The sequence below is a fragment of the Alligator mississippiensis genome, chromosome 4 (genome assembly GCF_030867095.1).
Source record: "Alligator mississippiensis isolate rAllMis1 chromosome 4, rAllMis1, whole genome shotgun sequence".
NCBI classification, from domain to species: domain Eukaryota; kingdom Metazoa; phylum Chordata; order Crocodylia; family Alligatoridae; genus Alligator; species Alligator mississippiensis.
The window spans coordinates 2,401,466-2,422,272 of NC_081827.1; the positions used below are offsets into that span (position 1 = coordinate 2,401,466).

The 20,807-nt window shown below is 54.4% G+C and overlaps 1 protein-coding gene across 1 annotated transcript in view; it reads left to right on the plus strand.

Moving 5' to 3' along the window:
- The window catches only part of SND1 (staphylococcal nuclease and tudor domain containing 1), a 227,842-nt gene that overhangs the window by 17,281 nt on the left and 189,754 nt on the right, over positions 1–20,807 (plus strand). Inside the window, exons 3-6 of the mRNA XM_059725618.1 lie at positions 320–440; positions 9,607–9,685; positions 14,990–15,150; positions 18,960–19,051. Coding sequence (XP_059581601.1) covers positions 320–440; positions 9,607–9,685; positions 14,990–15,150; positions 18,960–19,051 — 453 coding nt within the window. The remainder of the gene's footprint in view (positions 1–319; positions 441–9,606; positions 9,686–14,989; positions 15,151–18,959; positions 19,052–20,807) is intronic.

Genomic DNA, 20,807 nt, shown 5'->3' on the forward strand with positions numbered 1-20,807 from the left:
TCTGACCCTATTGACTATGAAACAGAGTCCTAGAGCTGGGGGCCTGGCAGGGAGCTCGAGGTCACATCTAGTCCAGGCGTTGCCTGAGGCAGGATCCACTCTGTCCATACCAGCCTGGACGAACCCTGTGTCTGATCTCTGAGCAAGCTGAGCTGCCCTTGGTCCCAGGAAAGCAGGGGGGCTGTGGCAGCAGCAGGACATTGGCAGCCAGGTGTGGGGGTTCATGGATGCTCTGGAGAGCCCGGGCTCACAGTGGGCAGGCATGTTCTGCGCCCTCACTGCCCTTGGCCTAACTCTGAGCTCTTCTTTCCTTCCTCAGCCCTGGGGCTTTCCAGCACGTGAGTTCCTGCGCAAGAAGCTCATTGGGAAGGAGGTGTGCTTCACGGTGGAGTACAAGACCCCGCAGGGCCGGGAGTATGGCATGGTCTACCTGGGCAAAGGTGAGTCTTGGCCAGGGGGGTGCCAGCTGCTGGAGGGGTCTTGGACTCCAGCCAGGTGATAGGCTGCCCTGCTGGAGCCCAGGGGCACCATGGAGCTTGGATGAATGTGGGGCCTGGCTGAGCACTGGTATCCTGTTGTCCTTGGGTGCAGGGCGTTGTGAGGCTTTCCTGGCTGGCCTCCTGCTTGCTGTTGCTCTCGGGGCTCAGGCTGCGTGGGTCACTCGGCTCTGAGGCAGCTCCCTGCTACCAGCCTCCTGGAGCCCGAGTGTGATGCAGAAAGAACGACTGGGATCCACGTTCAGTGATGAAAGCTCCAAGAGACTGATTGTTTCCTAGGATAGCAGCTAGTGGGTCTGCAGAGCCGTCCGCCCAGCTCGGCGAGACCACTGAGGCAACAGTGCCTGATGCATTAGGTACACTGAGGTCCCCTAAATTGCTACCAACAGTGGAGTCTCAACTTCTGTATCGATAGCTGAGATACCTGCACTCCATGCTAACTCTTACCTCTCTCTGTGAAGATGTCCCTTATTGGTTTCTGCCAAGCCCAGATGTCTGTGGCTCATCCCTTGCCAACAGCAGTTCTCCTTCCCCGCCCCCCTCCCATAGCAAGTTTGGGCTTTTCTAGCTCACCCCTTACTGACTTTGAGTATTTTCAGCTGACCCCAGGCTACGTCCAGCTTCACAGAATCAGACAACGAAGGTTGGAAGTGAGCTCAGGAGGCTGCATCTAGTCCAACCCACTGTTCAAAACAGGACCAGCCACAACTGTTTCATCCCAGATGAGGCTTTGTCTAGCCAGGTCTTCAAAACCCCTAAGGATGAAGACTCTTCCACCTCTGGGGAGCCTGTTCCAGTGCTTCACCACCCTCCTAGTGAGAGGTGTTTTTTCTAATATCCAACCTAAACCTCCCTTGCTGCAGCCTAAGCCCATTGCTCCTTGTCCTGTCATCTGCCCCCACTGAGACCAGCCCAGCTCCATCCTCTTTGCAACCCTCCTGCAGGGAGGTGAAGGCTGCTATTCATTCCTCCTCAGTCTCCTCTTCTGCAAACTAAATCAGCCCCGTTCCCTCTGCCTCTCAAGTCATGTGCCCCAGTCCTCCACCAGATTCTCTCCAGCTCGCTTCTAGTTGTCATCCCTACTTGAGTAAAAAGACAGAACTCTAGTCCTCAACTTGTTCAGCTCCTGATTCTTGCTTTGAGCTTTCTTGCTCACTGTATCTCATCGTGCAGGCAATGAAGCCTGGTACTCCCACAGTCCGTTGCGGTGTCTTAGCTATGCCAAGCTGTAGTTAAGCTATGTCCTAGCACAACCAAAAAAGGGGGAGAAGGTGGGGGCAAGGTCTGCTTCCTTTACAGGAGCTTCAGGGAGTGCATCATACTTTGGGCTGCTTCAGGTCACGGGGCTTACTGGATTCTCATGGATTTCCTATGGCAGTCCTTATTGTTATAAATCTTGTGGCTGAAGTCGGTTGAGATAAGACAAGTGCAGGCCAGAATGAGGCAGGCGGCCAGCTTTTTTGCTCTAGAGGCAAAACCCCTATAGACTGGACCTTTCCTGTCCTGCTTCAACCTTTTGGGCTGGGATAGTGACTTCTCACATGTCGGACTAGCCTCCAGCAAGGTGGGATGGGCTCCTGCTATGTGCTATCCTGATCCCAATTGGCATACAGGCAGCTGAGTGTCTTATCATTTCTCTGGGACTTGGGACAAGCTTCTGCAGTAGGACTGGCCACATTGCTAGGGACTCTGCTAGTTGCCTTGCACCCATGTTCCACGTCAGACTGCAGAGGCTTTATTGCTTCCTGTGCTCCTGTCCTGCTCGAAGGGGGTGGGCCCTCAGCCCCAGGTCACTGGGGTGTGCCCATCTCTAGGACATGGCTCCTGAGCCCTGATGGTTGTTGGGACACAGTTGGGTACCCTACAGCTTTTACCCCGTGCAGCAAACTGGCTGAACTGGGGCAAGAAGCTGGTTTAAGGGAGAGCTCATAGCATCCAGCTGCTGCTGGCCTGCAAGGCTCTTGCTGTGTGAAGGATCCACATCAATGCAGGGCAAAGGTGGCTCTCCAGAAGGCAGAGCCTCACTGACCAGAGCAAAAAAGGAACTAGAAACTAACAGTTCCTGCTTCCTAACACATTGGTGTGCCTTAGCTGGCCTGAGCAGGCTGTTTAAAAAAACAAAAACAAAACCCATCTGCCCTTGGGGAGGTCCATGCAAAATGCCTTGCCTTGTGGCTTGGTGCAGCACAGCTAGCCCACAGTGCAATGCCCCAGGGGAGCCTGGGAGCCACAGGTGAGACGGGTACTGTGCTGCAAGGTGGTGGGGAGCCCCTGCCTGGGTGCAGGGGGCACTCGGCGCGCTCTTGCATGGCTCTTAGAAGCTGGCCAGCCCTGGCCTACAAAACATGTTGCTGCCTGTTTTACAGGATTGAACAGAACCTGGTGCAATACTTGAAGCTGCCGGATGGGGGCAAAGCTGCTGCAGAGCTGGGAAAGGGTCTGAGCTAGAGGGGCACCTCGGGTAGCCATGAACAGGGCATGAATTTAGCTGCTGTAAGAATCGTAGAAAATGAGGGCTGGAAGGGAGCTCAGGAGGTTGCATCTAGTCCAACCCCCTGCTCCAAGCAGGACCAGCCCCAACTACATCATCCCAGCCAAGGCTTTGTCTACCTGGGTCTCACACCTCCAAGGATGGAGACTCCTCCACCTCTCTGGGGAGCCTGTTCCAGTGCTTCACCACCCTCCACGTGAGGTGGTTTTTTTTTTTTCCCCAATATCCAACCGCAACGTCCCTTGCTGCAGCTTGAGCCCATTGCTTCTTGTCCTGTCATCTCTCACTGCTGAGATCAGTCCAGCTCCTCCATCCTCCTTGGGGTCAGTGAGGGGTTTGGGGCTCTGAAGGGGATGGGGAGGTGCATGAGTGTCTTCGGTCACCGCCTTGCCTTTTTGCTTGGGGGTTGGATCACTAATGCAGCAGGCGTCTCCTACGGCCAGAGGGGCTGGGGGCCCAATCCTGTTGGTGGGGCTCTGGATTTGGAGGTGTGCTGGGGCTCCCCATGGGACTAGATTGGGAAGCAGTGAGCCCATTTGCAGCAGTCACGTCAAGGAATGCATCGTCTGGGACCCTGCTCTTCCTGGTGATCTGCTGGTAATCGGCTCTGCGGCAGGAGATGAAAGCAGAAAGAAGCTTCCTGGGAGCATGTGGCTTCTGGCTTCATGCCACCTGCCCCTTGGTGCCTGTCTGCCCCCTCCACTCCTTTCCCCTCCTCCCTTTTTATGCGTTGCTCCTTCCATGCTTCCCTTTGCTTTGGCCCCTTTGTCCCTGGCTACAGCTGCTGTGGTCCACATGGATTACTTCCCCCAGCCCTGCCCATGGACTTGAATCACTGCCTGCCTACCTCCTCCCCTTTTAAAGCTCTGGGTGCTGAGACAGCCTGGGTAGCTTGCTGGCTTGTAGAGGTTGTTGGGGAAAGAGGCTGCCTCTCATGGTGGGGGAGGTCTTACAGTCTGGGGGGGACACATGGATGGAGGTGGTGGGACTCTTCCTTTTTTTCCCCTCTCAACACTGAGTTCAGAGCTGGAGGAGTTTGGCTTCTACCCTATTTGTCTGTGTCCTGGTGCCTGCCTTTCCAGGCTTCACTTCCCCCCCATTCCTCTCCTGTCTGGCTCTGTTTTCCCTGCTGCCTTTTCCAGGCCCAGCTCTGGGCACAAAGGTGATCACAGACTGGCTTCTTGCAGCTGAAGATGGGGGAAGACCTGTTGCTTCTCCAGCCTCCCATAGATCTGGTCACTGCTCCTCATGGATGGGCATGTAGCTCCCAAAAGGGCTGGCTGTAATACTGGGCTTGTAACCCCCTGCCAGTCGATGATGCCATTCTGGCAGCAGACCAGTGGGGGAAGTGGCAGTCCTTGGCCTTTGGAGAGCCACGTGCCTGCATCTGTACCTGCCTCTCACTTCCAAAGCTGCTTGGGGCTGTCTGGCTACAGGCATGAGCTGCTCTGTCCCGGGTCCCGAGGAAGTACCTGTTCGGGGCGGGTGTCCCTCACTGCTACTGCAGGGTGCTTCTGTCTGCCTCTAGAGCTCCTTTCTTTGGTTGTGGGTACAGACACAGTGATGGATGCTGGGTCTTCCTCAGCCCTCATCTCTGGGCCATACCTCTGTTCATAGCTGCCTGTCTTCCTGTCACGTGGTCGGTTGTGGCTTGAGCCTGCTTGGCAGAGACCAGGGTTATATGGGACTCTGGTCTTTGCATGGAGGAGCACGGAAGTCCACATGCAATGACAAGGCAGCAGCTCTGCCATGAGAGAGCAGCCAGCCTGGCAGGGCCCCTAGAAAGTTGCATTCACTTCATCCCCCTGCTTTGGGCAGGATTAGGCCTGTCAAAACCAGCAATTCTCAGCTGTCACCTTAGGGGTGCTACATGATACTTCAAAGGTGCTGATGCAATGTGAACACCATTAGGGGTGCAAACACCTACATGGGATTCACTGGAGAAGCCCAGAGCCTTCCAGGAGGAATCTAGAGCATCACAAACAGGCTTGTTGTGGCTCTTCCAGGCTCTCTGCCCTGACTTGCTCTAGTACTTTTTCTGTCATCAAGAAATGCATGGAAAGCAAAAAAGCTGGCACCTTTTCTGCGGAGGTCCTGGAGTCTAAAGAGGCCAAGAACAACTGGTTGAAAGCCGTGGGGGTTTAGACCTGTGACCCGCAGAACCCTAGGGGCTGCAGACTGTCAAAGGGGTCTGTAAAAGATGACTGATCTAGCAAAAGTATGCAAATACATACCTATAACAGGTGGGAGTCCTGGGGTCTGTCTAAACATAGGCCTGCCCACTTGTCTTAAGGCCAGCTGCCCACCTCCTCGCCTGTCATGCCTTGATGTTAAATGGGCAGCCTCCTGTCTGATTTAACATTGGCTAATTATCTGCCCCGATGGCAAGGGCCTGTATGTGTATATCCCTTATATCCCATGCCTTGCAGATGTTTCTCCCTCCAGTGGCTCACACTGGGACCTGAATGCTGGAGTCTCACCAGGACTCTCACTTCTCACCCTTGCCCTGGGTTCACGTGAGCTCCTACATGCAGTCTCAGATCTCTACTGCAGAGTCTGGGCACTACCATGGGTCTGTCCACTGACCTGGGCCCTGCTTCAGTACTCTGAGTCTGGGCTCCCCTTGCTTCATTTCACTTGCCAGGGATGTGGGACTGTAGTTGGGAGGTGCCCCATGCTTGCCTTTCACTGGGGTAGTAACTGGCCTGGTGTTTCTGGGGGACTGTCCAGCCACAGACGATCCCATTGGGCCCCCTGTCCTCAGCAGGGTGCAGTTTCTGGTCATGCCCAGGACCACGGGGCCTCCTCTTTTCCCATAGCCCCAGCCCTTACCTCCAAGATGTTGCTCTAACTGGCAGCCCAGCTGGGCGGTGTTCTCCCTGGCTGCTGGCAGCAAATTGCCACCTCTTTGCAGTTCAGGGCTCGGCTCTTGGCCCAGCTGTGCTCCCTGCTCCCAATCGGGTCACTTTGCCTAGTTGGCATTGCAGGCTGCCGAGCTGCCACTTGGGTCCCTGCTAGTAACAGAGTGAGCACCCTTGCTCTGTTGCACCACACCTACAACTGAAAGGGGTCCACGCCTCCGTTCACACCTTTCTAGGCATCCACCGGTGAAAAAAGGTTGAAATCCCCTGGTCTAAACCATCTCAAACAAGCATCTGTCACACCTGCATTTCACATCCAGGGATGGAGATTCCACCCCTGCCCTGAGCAGCCTGTTTCAATGCAGAGCCCTCCAAGAGAACTCTTCCTAATCTCCAGCCTGTTTCCTAAATTACAGTGAAATGCCTGTCCTTGCAGTGGCAGGGCATAGGGGGGCCCAGAGCCCTGCTAGCTTTGTCTGGGGCATGTGGAAGGGTGTGTGTTTGTTTGTGTGTGTTGGGCACTGTGTGCCTGGTGGTTATGAGAGGGTTGTTCTTGGATTTAAGATCCAGGCTGCAGACATACTTTCCATTCAAGGTACCACGGGATCTGATCTGATCTGATCCACGATGTCATCTAGCATATGTCCTGCTTGGCCACATGTGCTTGTGCGATCTGGGAGCAAATTCCCATTGCTGGTGCAGGGGGAGCCTGGGATCATGATCCTGGCTGAGCACCCAGTGGTCCTGCAGCTGGGAGTACCAGCCAGCTGGATGTTCCCTTTTAAGGCACAATGGAAACGAGCCATAAAGTTGTTATACCCTTCTTTATGTCATAACTTTGTGGCTTTTGGGTTATTTTAGCACACTGTTCATTGCACGAACATATAGCTGGGTTGCTACTTAACAGCTGAATTGCATCTTAAATGCAATGTCTTTCAGGGGCAATGGGTTACTTGGGACATGATTAACCCTGGCAGACTGGGTTAATTTGCATCTTAACAGGTTAATTGCATCTTAAGTGTAACTTCTGCCGGGGGCTGTGCTTAAATGCTTTTCTGGGTTGCTTTAGACTGGGGACAAACCTGCCTTGAGTAGGGGGTTGGACTAGCTGAGGCCTCCCCTGGCCCTGTCAGTCCAACTTTCCTGCCATTCCCTTGTTGTGAACGGTCAGTGGAGGCAAAATGCTTTCTTGCTGCTGCTGCTTCTGGACTGGTTTGAGCTACCCAAATTGCTGTAGGAGCAGCAGGCCTGGGTGGGAACTGCAGACTAGCATGTGATCCCCTGGAGTGACTGGCACCAGATCAGGGATGCTGGGCCTATAATCCAGTCAAAGTTTTTGGTTCTCCCAAATTTGCAGGAAGATTTATTTATTTATTTTTTTTTTTATTTTATTTTTTTCCCCCTTCCCAGCTCACCAGGGCTGTGCAGCCAATGCATTTTCCTACGGAAAAGCTGGGAGTTTCTTGTATCTATCACTGGGAGGCCGAGCTGGGATGTGTGGTCGACTGCAAATAAATCCTGAGCAGGTTTTGTCAGGCGCTGACACCGCTATCGGGTTCAGGTCTTCGTCTCGCTTATCTTCATCCTTGTTCTCTGCCACGTTACAGATTTTTATGGTGTGCTTCCTTTGTCGGTGTCTCCCTTATTGTTAAACTCTGTGACAGGCCAAGATTTAAGTGAATAGATGAAGCATAAAATGCTTCCTGATGAGTCTTGTCTCAGCTTAAATGCAATTAATATGAAATGTTGCAGCTTTGCTGCAAAGGGCGGCAGGGGCAGGCGGGGAGCGAAACCAGGTAGCCCCTGTCCAGGTATAGTCATAGAATTATAGGTGGTGAAAGTTGGAAGGGAGCTCAGGAGGTCACCTCTAGTCCAACCCCTGCTGCAAGCAGGACCAGCCCAAGGTACACCATCCCAGTCAAGGCTTTGTCTCCCCGGGGCTTCAAAACCTCCAAGGATGGAGATGCCACCACCTCTCTGGGGAGCCTGGTCCAGTGCTTCACCTTCCTTGTGAAAGTTTTTTCCGAATACCCAACCTCAACTTCCCTTGCTGCAACCTGAGCCCATTGCTCCTTCTGCCATCTGCCCCCACTGAGAACAGCCCAGCTCCATCCTCTTTGCAGCCCCCCTGCAGGGAGGTGAAGGCTGCTATTCAATCCCCCTCGGTCTTCTCTTCTCCAGACGCAATAAACCCATTTCCTTCAGCCCCTCCTCACCAGTCCTGTCCCCCAGCCCCTCAACCACTTTTGTTGCCTGCCACTGGACTCTCTCCAATGTGTCCATCTTTTTTTGTAGCGGGAGGCCCACAACTGGACACAGGACTCCAGATGTGGCCTCTCCAGTGCTGAATAGAGGGGAAGAGTCGCTGCCCTTGATCTCCTGGCAATGCTCCTACTAATGCAGTCATTTTGCTTTAGGGGGGCTCGCTGCTTGTGATCTTTGACCCTCCAGTTTTGCTTGTTTGTTGCCTTCCGTGCAAGTCCTGTATGTTATAAGGAACACCAGCCTGGGCTTTGGACAAGCTTGTCCTGGAACAGCTTTCCTGGAAGCTGTTGGGTTTGCAGCGAGCAAGCACTACAAAACACTTGGCACTGATTTGGGAATCTGGATCCGGTTCCCCCTCCCCTCAGACCTAGGACAAAAGTGAAGCTTCCTCCTGCTTATTCAGAGCATCTGGACTGTTTGTGCCTTCAGACATTTGATCTCACTGGGAAGTGGTGGTCCAGCCTGTCTTGGGAGAGGTCCTATCCCTGCACTAGTCTGTTCAAGCCACATGCTGGCTCTTGCCCTGCCCCGACCCTGCCCTCTTCCCCTGGCCCCTTGCTCTTGAGGCCTTCCTGGCACTGGCTTTTGTCTCAGTCCTGGTCCTCACCTTGGGCATTTTGAAAGCGCCTTTAATGCCAAGATGCAGTTCCCCGTCTCCCTTGAGACCTGGCATCTGCACTGCTGGGAGTGGCTCATTCGGAAGTGCTTAGTCTTTACAGAAACCCAGTGTCTCCTTCTCCCTGCCCCTGCAGAGAACAGCTGTGCCCTGCCTGAGCTTGCAAGACTGGTGTCAGACGGGGCTGGCTGTACAACGCAAGCCCTTGGATCATTGCAGTGCTGTGGAGGATGCCCAATGCCATGGGCCCCTGAGGATGCAGAGGGGTTGTCAAATGGGTGGGTGTGCTGGACCCCAGCCATGAACCGGAGTAAAAGGCATCACCTGTCATGTGCTGGCTGTTACTGGGGCTGGAGCTGCCTCCCCTTCCCAGAGCGCTGATGGGGTCTGGCGCATGGTTTCCATCTGCTGTTGCTTCCCCACTGAGCTGGGTTGTGGCTGCCATTTGGGCACCAGCTTCTTGACCAAAGCAGCTGGTTGTCCAGGCCTCCTGACCTGCCTGCCTGCCACTTTGGATCTTGATGGGAGCTGTCCTGCTGGCAGACATGGCCAAGGTCTCCAGTCTTGCTGAACCCTCCTTCCAGGCCCCGTGCCACCTCAGCCAGCTAGATCCTCCTGAAACTAGCTTAGCGTGGTACCCTGTGTACAAATATGCAAATATATGCATAAATAGGTGGTGGAATTGGCAAGCTGTGTCTTGACAGGGTTAAAGTAAAGTGCTTTTTGCTCCCCTGGCTGTAGCTGGGCTGCTCTTCTGGCCTGTGGCTGATGTGGCAGGTGCCTGTGCTCTGGAGGAGCCTGCTGCAGGGTTAGTTCCCTGCCGGGGATGTTCGTGGGGCTCAGTTTTGCTAATTGTCTCCTTTTTCTCTTGTGCAGACACAACTGGGGAGAACATCGCCGAGTCGCTGGTGGCCGAAGGCCTAGCTTCCCGTAGGGAAGGAATCCGAGCCAACAAGTACGTGTGTGCTCCGCTCTCCTTGTCTGGTCCAGGGGCATGGGAGGGATTTGTGGCACTCCTTTCTCTCTCATGCAAACATTGCTGAGCTTAAAGGCGAAGCATCGCACCCCTGCCCCAGCTGCTGGGAGGGGCGGGGGGATGGACGTCTGGGCTGTGCTGGCATTCATTCTGGGCTGGACTGAGCTGCAGCAGCTGGGTCGGCTCTGAGACTGGGGTTCCCCAAGGTGGGGAGTAAGCAGGGCTCTGGCTTTCACCCCAAGCCACTTCATAGCTGAGAAGCCATGCGAGGCGCAGATCCCCGTGGAGGCTGCACTGCCTCTGCACTACCTATGGGAGAACCCCCCAACTTGGCATGGATTTGAGTCTGCACTTGGTTAGCAGCTGCCTCAGCTTCTGCTTATGCAGTGCAGCCCCCAGCAGTGATCCTGCTGGGATGCACAGGTGCCTGGAGGCTGCCTTGTCCTGACTTCCACTGGAACCAGTGGCTGGACTGTGAGCTCCCCAGAGCTTAGAGCAATGCCTCCACTGGCCAGCCCTGGGAAACCCAGCCTTCCAACAGTGCTGCGCTGACATCTCCCCTGCGGAGCCCATGGCCTGGGTGATTGTATTACGAGGGGTGTGAATTGTTTATGTAGCTAGTCTATAAATACCTGCCAACCACGGGGTGGAAATAGCGTGTGTGCATGCGTCGCTTCCTAAAGCTTACTAGCACACTTGGATGCCTTCCACCAGGGTCACCAGGACGTGCCTGGATGAAGAAGAGATTGTTGGCTCTGGCCTTTCCAGTGCAGGGAGCTCTGCAGTGCCAGGCGGGTCCCTTCCTCGTGGGTGTCCTAAAATCATAGGCAACGAGGGTTGGAAGGGACCTCAGGAGGTCACATCTAGTCCATCCCCCTGCTCAAAGCAGGGCCATCCCCAACTACATTATCCCAGCCAAAGCTTTGTCTAGCTAGGTCTTCAAAACCTCCAAGGATGGAGACTCCACCGCCTCTATGGGAAGCCTGTTCCAGTGTTTCACTACCCTCCACGTGAGAGGTTTTTTTTCCTAATATCTAACCTCCACTTGCTGCAACTTGAGACTTACTTCCTGTTTCTAGCTTGACTTGATGCTTCCTTGTTGGTGGTTTAACATCACCTGCACTCCCGTTACTCACTCGCTTCTGCAAATAGCATGCAGGGGGACCGAGCTGGATGTTGGGGTTTTGTTTTGTTTGTTGGGTTTTTTTGGTAGGGCGACAGGACCTTGAATCCTCCAAGGCCAGGAGGGTACAAACCTCCACTTTTAGCTGTCCTGTAATTGAGGGGGGCAGAATGGAAAAATTTCAGGGATATCTCCCATATTCCCCCTCCCCCCCCCCCCCCCACTTGTATAATTAACACACGGCCACATGATTGGTAATAAAATATTTAAAACCTTTACTTTAACTCCTAACACATCATTCTCACCTGGCCAGTGCTGACTTTCCAGTCTGCAGCTGTGCAGTGGCAGGCAGGAATCATCACCGCCCCAGCACCTAAACTCCCCCATCCTCCTCAGGACGAGGTCTCAGCTTCCCTGCTGGCCCTCAACAGGTTCCTTTTGCCCCACTGCTCCTCTAGCCTTTCCAGTCCCGGTGTCCCCTCTGTCCCCACTCTCCAGGGCTTCACATCAACAGGCTCCATGGACTTCAGCAAGCTGCAGACGTGCATGCACATGTGGAGTCTTTGGCTCCCCTGTTTCTATTTCTTCCCCTCCAGCTCCTAGCAAGAGCCAGAGACATCCCAGGAAAAGGTTCCTTCCAGCCCCATCCAGAGTGGGTGGAGGAAGGAAGAGGAAAGGAATCCCAGCCTGCAGCTTTGTCTCCCCTGCGGATAGGTCCGTGGCTCCAGGACTGGACTTGAAGTCATACCTAGACCCATCAGTGGGCTGTGGTAGAGATCACCTTTTGTATCAAGGGATTGCTGCTGATGACCTACATAACAAACAGGCCTCCACTCACGCAGGCATGGGATTTAATAGTGCATGGGGTCTGAGTCTCGAGGCTGGCTTGGCTTTCTTCTCCTGCCAGTATCCCGTGCTGTATAGCAAGGAGAGCTGGGAGAACGTGAGAACTGCCCTGGACTAGGTCAGGCTCAGGTCTGTGTTCCCCAGTCTCCGGTGTTACACGGACAGAGAGCGGAGGCTGGAAGGGAGAGTGATTGGGTTTGAGCAGGGTTTTGCCTTCTCCTCTCTCCTTTGCAGCCTCCAGCACTGAAGGTCCAGGAAGGCCTGATGTAGAGGCTGTACCATAGAAATTTAAGGGCTGGAAGGGACCTCGAAAGATCATTGTCGAGTCCATCCGCTCTACTCTGGGCGGGAATACTGCTGAGATCAAATGACCCCAGCAAGGTGTCTGTCCAGTCTCCTCTTGAAGACTTCCAAGGTTGGGGACTGCACCACCTCCTTGGAAGTGTGTTCCAGATTCTGGTCACCCTCACCATAAAGAAGTTCTTCCTTGCATCCAACCTGGAACCATCCTCTAACAGTTTGACCATTGCTCCTTGTCTTTCCTGGGGCTCCCCAGTGAACAGTTTTGGTGGGGGGGGGTTTTTTGTTTGTTTTTTTCCTCCCAGGTCCCAGTATTCACCTTCTATACTTTATAGATAGCCACCAAATCCCCCCTCAGTCTTCTCTTCCCCAGGCTGAACAGTGCCAGGTCCCTCAGTCTTTCCTCGCAAGGTTTGTCCTCCAGGCTCTTAATCATCCTTGTGGCCCTTCTTTAGACCCTTTCAAGATTTTCTGCATCTTTTTTGAAGTGTGACGCTCAGAATTGGACACAGTACTGCAGCTGGGGTCTCACCAGCACCAAAAAGAGAGGAAGTATTGCTTCCTTGGCCCTGTTCACGATGCACTGGCTAATGCACCCCTGTATGCTATTAGCTCTGACTACAGTGCTGCAGTGGCAGCTCGTGTTCATCCTGTGATGAGCCAAAACCCCGAGGTCTCTTTCAGCCAGTGTGCTGGCCAGGACATCTCCTCCTAACCTATATTCATGTTGCTGGTTACTTCTCCCCAGATGAAGCACTCTGCACTTATCCTTAATGAACTGCATCTGGTTCTCCTCCACCCACCTTTCCAGCTTGTCTAAGTCTGCTTGGATCCACATCCTATCCTCCAGCGTGACCACTTTTCCCCATAACTTGGTATTGTCTGCACACTTGGCCAGCATACTTTCCACATTCTCATCTAAATCATTGATGAAGTTGAACAGCACGGGGCCAGGAACCGACACTACTGGCCACCTTCTGCCAAGATGATACAGACCCATCCACGAACACTGCCTGGGTTTGACCCCCAGGCAGTTCCCTACCCATCCGACTGTGGACTCTGCCAGCACATAGTCCCCCCATTTGTGTTGTTTTTCGTTTTTTTTTATAATAGCATTCAGAGCAGCCCCCTGGCAAGCAGGATGGCAAGCCTGGTGTGCAAGCCTGATTCGAAAATCCTATTAAATGTTGCTGAGGATGGAAGCTAGAAGTTTTTCATCCGCTCAGATGGATCCCACCCACAAAGGAAGGGAAGCAGGGAGGAAGATGAGGCAGTTGGTGGGTTATCTCTGCTCCGTTACATTCGCGTGGGCAGGGTAGTTACTGCTCCTTATGGCTTGTGCTTCAGGCAAGCCCCTGTGTGCTCCTTGCCTGACCAACCCAGGCTGTGCTGGATCGGCCCATGGCAGCAATGCAAGTGGTCTGTCACTGCAGCAGCTCTTGCCTCAAAGCAGTATCCTGTCTCTGCCAGTGGCAGGAGTGGATGCTATAGAGGGAGAGCATTGAATCGACTGCTTCAGGAGTGATCTCTCCCCCATCCAACACCCTCCCACTATCATTGGGTTACAGATGCCAGAGGAAGCATCTGCAACCATCCTGTTTGATAGCCACAAATAGATCGATCCTCCATGAACGTAGCCAGCCCCTTGCTGACCCTGGCTCTGCTCTGCCTCCTGTGGCCATGAGTTGCACAGGTTAACAAGAAAATCCTATCTCTTGTTGTTGGTTTTTTTTTAAACCTGTTTCCTGCTAATTTCAGCAGGTGCCCCCTTGGTCTAGCATCTTGGGACTTGGTGCTTCCTTTTTGCTTCATGTTTCAAGGGGTTTTAACCCTTCCCTAGAGGTGCTGGGTGCAGCCCAGTCGGGCTGGGGCTGGGCTTTGCCAGTGCTCCTGCTGGCATCAACCCCACAGGGTCCTGGCTGGAGGGCCTTGCCCCTGCGCTCGGGCTCAGCCCCACGCTGCACTGGGGCAGGAAGGGATTTTCCCCCCTGCTCAGATGGGTCTGCCCTAGGGGGTTTTGCTTTCCTCTGCAGTGGGGGGCATAACCTCAGCTTGGGTCTCTGCAGTGCCCATGTCCCCCCTGGCAGCAGCAGGATGTTCTTGGCTGCGGCCGCCCTGTACCGCAGGGGCGGGGGTGACTCTGTTGTGCGGCTCTGCAGTTGGACATGGGGTTTGTCTAGGCTGGTTTGGACAGGGCTGATCCTGCCTCGGGCAGGGATTGGACTGGATATGACCCCGCAGCTCCCTGCCAAACACATGGCTCTGGGATTTCTATGAACACCAGTTCCCTGTTCCCTTGGTTCACACCGTTGCCTGGAAGGAAGGTCAGGCATGACGCATGAGGTTGGCAGCATCCTTTGCAGCCTTGGGCATTATTGCATCGGATGGGGGTGGGATGCTCTGTTGAAAAGAGGGTGCGAAGTGTCTGATATGGGGCTAGTGCCTGTTGGAGGTCGCGGAGGAGAATGAAGCCACGTTCGGAGACTGGAGCTGGCACTCGCACTGTGCCAGTCTCCTTGCCAGCTCAACCTTTGCCAGAGCTTTGGCCCCATGAGACGCCATTTGTCCATGCTGCACTAGAATATAAAGCCGGGGTCAGCAGCCATGAGCTGCTGCCACATTGCAAGGCGAGGAGGAATTCATAGATTCATAGATGTTAGGGTCGGAAGGGACCTCAATAGATCATTGAGTCCGACCCCCTGCATAAGCAGGGAAGAGTGCTGGGTCTAGATGACCCCAGCTAGATACTCATCTAACCTCCTCTTGAAGACCCCCAGGGTAGGGGAGAGCACCACCTCCCTTGGGAGCCCGTTCCACACCTTGGCCACTCGAACTGTGAAGAAGTTCTTCCTAATGTCCAATCTAGAATTGCCTCCCCCTGCCTTCTAGTGCCCTGTTGCTGTTCAACCCGAGCTGTCTGTGAATCATTAAAGCGCCCGGAGCCAGTGCATCTGCCTGTGACTGCTTCTCTCGCTGGTCCAGTGCTCTCACCTCTTGTCTGTTTTTTCTCCTAGCCCCGAGCAGAGCAGGCTGGCAGAGCTAGAGGAGCAGGCCAAGATTGCCAAGAAGGGCATGTGGAGCGAGGGCACGGGCTCCCACACCCTCCGGGACCTCAAGTACACCATCGAGAACCCCCGCCACTTCGTGGACTCCATGCACCAGAAGCCTGTCAACGGTAAGGACGGGCTGCGGGGGAAGCAGCCAGCCAGGCCCTTGGCTTCGGCCTCCCCGGTGCTTTTTCCTCTGGGTAATCGGTGCTTGTTGGTCTCTGCCAGGGTGGCAAGTGCTGGGGGCATGATCAGTATTGGGTTTTCTTATCTCTCACCCAGCTGCAGCCTGGAGCGTAAGAGCTGCCATGGACTGGGTCCGACCTAGGTCCATCGTGCTCAGTCTCCTGTGTCACACAGGCAGAGAGTGGAGGCTGGAAGGATGAGTGGACAGGGTCTGACCAGGGTTTTCCCCTGCTCCTTGTGGTGGGCCAGTAGGGGGCGCTCCTGCGTTGAGCCGCCCGCCTCCCTGCCCCCGCCCACGTTCCAGGCTCCGAGTGCCTCCCTGGGGTGCTGCATGTCCGGCCGACCCCTTCCCTGGAGCACACCCGCTAGCCTGGGGTTCCCGCTGCCACCATCCAAGGGTCTGGACCCAATTCTGGCTCTGCACACCTTGGAAAACACAGGCCTGATCGTCCAATGGGTGCTAGACCCAATACAGGCACTTGGGGCACTTCCCCAAGTCAGGGGCTTATTAGGAAGCCTCCCTTAGTCCACAGACCTAAGGGGTTTCCTCGGCATAATTTAATCCCACCCCTCTAAGTCTCCCACACCGGTCACAAAGAAGCACTTTATTGATGACAGGGGGTAACGTGGAAACAGGGTAAAAGGTAGAGCAGTGTCATGGAAATATCGGAGGAATTCCATAGAGCAGACCAGCATGGATGAGGTAGCCTTTGATCTTGCATCTGAGTTACTGTAAGCTAAATATCTAGTCTGATCTCTAGTAGCTTACTCACTCGCATCGTCCAGAGGTGGTTGGCGTTTCCTCTGGAGGCAGGGCACTCTTGGAGCATGCGGTGATGAGGAGAGAGCCAGGTTCAGATTCACCTGGATGACCGCATGGCTAATGGCTACCTTCTTCCTGGCCCGGGCCCTTAAATAACCTCTCTGACCTCAGCAGTCCGGTCCAATCGAAGCTGCCAGTGCTGGCCACAAGCCAACCAATTAAAAAAACCATCACTGGCTACCTGGGCCGGTGAGCAGGCCCCCCCCCGCAGGCTTTTGTCATGTAGGCAGGGAGGCACATCCCTCTCCCTGAGGAATTCAACACCAGCCTCTCACGCTGGCAGAGAGAGATCCTTGAGTTATGTCTTCACAAGATAAAGGCATCAAAAATATCTTCCAATGCATTTAAACAAATCTTATTTCATGAAAGTAATAAGGTACTCTGGATAAGCTTGAATGTCATTAAAGATGACAAACATCGATGGTGAATTCATGCGATCAACCACACTGTCATATAGGTCAGTAGGGTCGCTTGCATTTTTTGGTGGTGGAGTTATCATTCCTGCCGCTCCAACACAATACTGTCCAGTGAGGACTTGAGCAAGGTACATGTGTTTAAAGCCATTCGTGTTGGGTCGAGAGTATGTATCCATAGCAGAATAATTGGCATGGACAGCAAAATAGGTTCCGTTTCCAATTGTTGCAACGTTCTTTCCAGCAAAACCACGATTGAACCCATTATAATTAATTACGTTCAATGAGGAATGTGCTGTTCCATGGAACAAGCACTTTTCATTATTCTGATTGCCATTCTTATTGTCCACAGACAGTTTTTTGATTTGGTATTGCTGCCAGAGGAATGGATTTTGTATTCTTTCAATCTTGTTAATTTTGAATCTGCAGGTTTTCTGAAACTCCATCTGCACTTTTTGATATTCTGGTGATCCTTGATTTAGTTTCACCACTTTGACACGTTCCTGCTGCATATCATCCCACTCTTTTGGAAGATCTATCGATTGTTTATAGAAACCGTAAAACCTGGTGGGCAGGTTGTTCAGGACCACCGCCATGTCGCCTTCTACCAGAGCAGACAAGTGCATCATGATCTCTTCCTCCGGCACCTTACACTGCCGGGCTTGTCTTTCAAAGTTGCTTAGGAACACCGCAGGATCATCTCCGTCTCGGTAGTGAGCGAAGGTGGAGACGTCCAGTTTGGGGTGTTCCCCGGACGCTTGCGGAGGGTTCGCGTTTCCCCCTTTGCTTTGCAGACGGAGCTGAAACTCCAGCTTTTTCTCCTCCAGCTTCAGCTTTTTTGCCTCCAGCTCCATCTCCATCCTTTTCACTTCTAGCTGTTGTTGTTCCCTTTCACGCTGGGCCTCCAGCTCCAGCCTTTTTAACTCCATCCTTTTCAGCTCTAGCTCATGGAGTCTCTGCCGCTCCTCCTCAGAGGGTGATCTCTTGGCGGCCTCCGGACTTGACGAGCAGGAGTGTGTTCCTGGGTTGGACCCAGGAGTTGTCGAGCGTGAAGCTGACGCTTGTTCTGACTTGCCGGTGCACAAGAGTTTAACCAGCTCTTCCTTCTTTAGCCCTTTCTTCACGTGAAGGCCTCTCTCTTTTGCCAGTTCTTTCAGTTCTTGCACGGCCATCCGGACATACTCATCCGCCATCCTGACTATCTACACTATCCAGTCGACCCGATGCCAAATTGGAAATTGTTTGCTCAAAGGATTTCAGTGACTCTATTCCTTTCCCCAAATTATGCCTCCAATACAGCAGGGTATTCGGATCCCACGACTGCCACCATGTGTGGCGGGCCAGTAGGGGGTGCTCCTGCGTTGAGCCGCCCACTTCCTTGTGCCCGACCACCTTCCAGGCTCCGAGCGCTCCCTGGGGTGCCTCCCGTCCAGCCGACCCCTTCCCTGGAGCACACCCGCTAGCCTGGGGGTCCCGCTGCCACCATCCAAGGCTCTGGAGTCACTTCTGGCTCTGCGCGCCTTGGAGAACACAGGCCTGATCGTCCAGTGGGTCCTAGACCCAATACCAGCACTCGGGGCACCTCCCCAAGTCAGGGGCTTATTAGGAAGCCTCCCTTAGTCCACAGACCTAAGGGGCCTCCTTGGCATAATTTAGACCCACCCCTCACTAAGTCTCCCACACCGGTCACAAAGGAGAACTTTATTGATTACAGGGGTAGGGCGGAAACAGGGTAAAATGTAGAGCAGTGTCATGGAAATATCAGAGGGATCCCATAGAGCAAACCAGCATGGCTGAAGTAGCCGTTTAAAAACGCATCTGAGTTACTGAAGCTAAATATCTAGTCTGATCTCTAGTACCTTACTCACTTGCATCATCCAGAGGTGGTTGTTGTTTCCTCTGGAGGCAGGGCACTCTTGGAGTACGCGGTGATGAGGAGAGAGCCAGGTTCAGATTCACCTGGATGACTGCATGACTAATGGCTGCCTTCTTCCTGGCCCGGGCCCTTAAATAACCTCTCTGACCTCAGCAGCCCGGTCCAGTCGAAGCTGCCAGTGCTGGCCACCAGCCAACCAATTAAAGAAAGCATCACTGGCTACCTGGGCTGGTGGGCTGGACTTTTCCCTCCCCCTCCCCAGGTGACCAGAGCATCCGCCTCCCAGGCACCAGGCTTTTGTCATGTAGACAAGGGAGGCAGATCCCCGCCCTGAGGAATTCGACACCAGCCTCTCACACTGGCAAAGACACATCTCTGGAGAGGGGCACAGACAGCGGCATTTCTGCCACACTCTTCTCTCCCTTGCACTGAAGGTCTGCCGAGGCCATACCCCTCATTCCCATGCTCCATAGCGCCTGCTGCCCCTTTCCTCCATGAATTTGTCCACAGCAGATGGGAGCTGGGTGCAGCTGGCTGCTCTGGTGGTGGCGGGGTGGCTAGGGCTGGTAGGAAGGGGTGAGGGAGGTGCCTCCCTCCCAATAGTGGCCCGGACACCTCACTTTCCTCTCTGCATTGCAGCCATCATCGAACACGTGCGTGATGGCAGTGTGGTCCGAGCCCTGCTGCTCCCAGATTACTACCTGGTCACCGTCATGCTCTCCGGGATCAAGGTGAGGCTTTGGCTCCGTGTTCCCTTGGAATCGGGTGTCCTGGTTTGCTGTGGGGGCATCCCACTGCTTCTGTGCTGAGTCCCCATCCTGATCCTGCTCTGACCGGGGTGGCTGCTTTTCCTGCAGGCTATATGCACTTTGGTGTATTGCCCAAGGAACTCTGCTTTGGGGAGCTGATACCAAGGGTGGCTTGAAAGGATAGGATTCGAGCTGTGAAGGCCGTGCGGCTTTGTCACTCGAGGAGACCAGTTCGGGTGGGGGGCTCCTGTTCTAGAAGCCACTTCTCAGGGCAGAATGCCCCTGGCACGTGGCCTTGGTGTGAAGATCTTGCATTGCAAGCTAAGCCGGGTCTTGTGTAGCTAGCATTTTGGGTGCAAGACCTTGGGGGAGGTGGGGGGGAGCCCTTGGCAGGTCTTGTTGCATAGCAGGGGCAGGGACCCAGAGCTGGTGCATGGGTGCATCCCATCTCTGCAGGGAGGCAGGGGTGCATCTTAGGTCAGACTTATTAGGTAAGCCTGTGGGCTCTAGTTATTGGAGACACCAAAACAAGGAGGGCAGTAACTGCACCTCATTTGTGCGCCTGCCTGGAGCTTCCAGACTGCTCACACGCATGCAGCTGAGGCCTGACCTTGGCTGGCAGACTTGGTACCGTGGGGGTAGAAGGGAGGTGGGCTCAGGCTGGTGGCTACACCTGTTAGTTGAAGGTATTGATCCTTGGGGTTCAGCCCCAGGGCACTGTGTGGGTCACCTCGGTCCACAGCAGAAGCTGCTGGACTGTGTTTGAACCCCGTGGTGGTGTGCAGGTCACGGGCCAGCTTGGGCTGACCTGAGGCACTGCCCTTCCTGGGAGAGCTGCCAGCCTTTGGTGCCTTGGCATAGTGGGCAAGGGAAGTGCTTGACTTTGGACCTGGACCTCTCTGAATCTCCATAAACTGGCTTTGCTTAGCACCCTATCCAGAAGCATTGGTCCCCCTTCTGCCAAGAGGGTCTGCATCCAGCTCATCCCTGCCTCTGCAGCTGAGGTCAGGGGCTGTGTCCACCTGGCAGGAGGAGTGCTACTTGCAGGGTGATTTGAGGTCCAGTGGAGCTGTCCTGACAGCTGCTGTCTAGTTGCAGGTGTGCTTTGTCTGTAGCTTGGGATGTGCCTGGCACCCTTTCCCTGGTTGTCTTTGTGCCAGGGAGTGCCTGGGGACTCTGCTCCTTGGTGATGCCACCTGGTCAGTGCTGTGGCATTAGCAGCCCTGCTCCCCGGCAGCTGGCTAGCACCTCTGGCGTCCAAACGGTCTATAGCAGCTGGGTGCGGAGCACAGCTGGCTGGAGCAGACAGTGACTGTGCGGCTACCTGGCGCACGGTCAGGGTACTCCGGCCACAGGGCAGAAAACAACAAAGTACTTCTGTGACTGGTGCACTTCACCAGCCTGCACGTCCCTGGGGCTTACTGCTGCATGTGCGATAGGCCTGGGCTGCGTTAGGCAGCCATGCGGATCCTACTCTTCCCAGGCACATAGGCCCAGCTTGCCTGCTTTAAGCAGGGAACAGGGAGTTCCCATGGACAGGAGAGAAATGGCTCTTTTCACATGCACGCAGGCAGCAGGCTGCTGTGTGCACGGGCAAGGTGTGTGGCCCCCTCATAGGCCTTGAGGCCTGGGGTCAGAGAGCGAGCAGAGGTTTGGGGCTGGCTCTGCGCTGTGTTGAGCCTGTCACCATGAGCTTGCTTTCCTGCAGGCAAGCTGATGCACCGGCCGACCCCTGTGG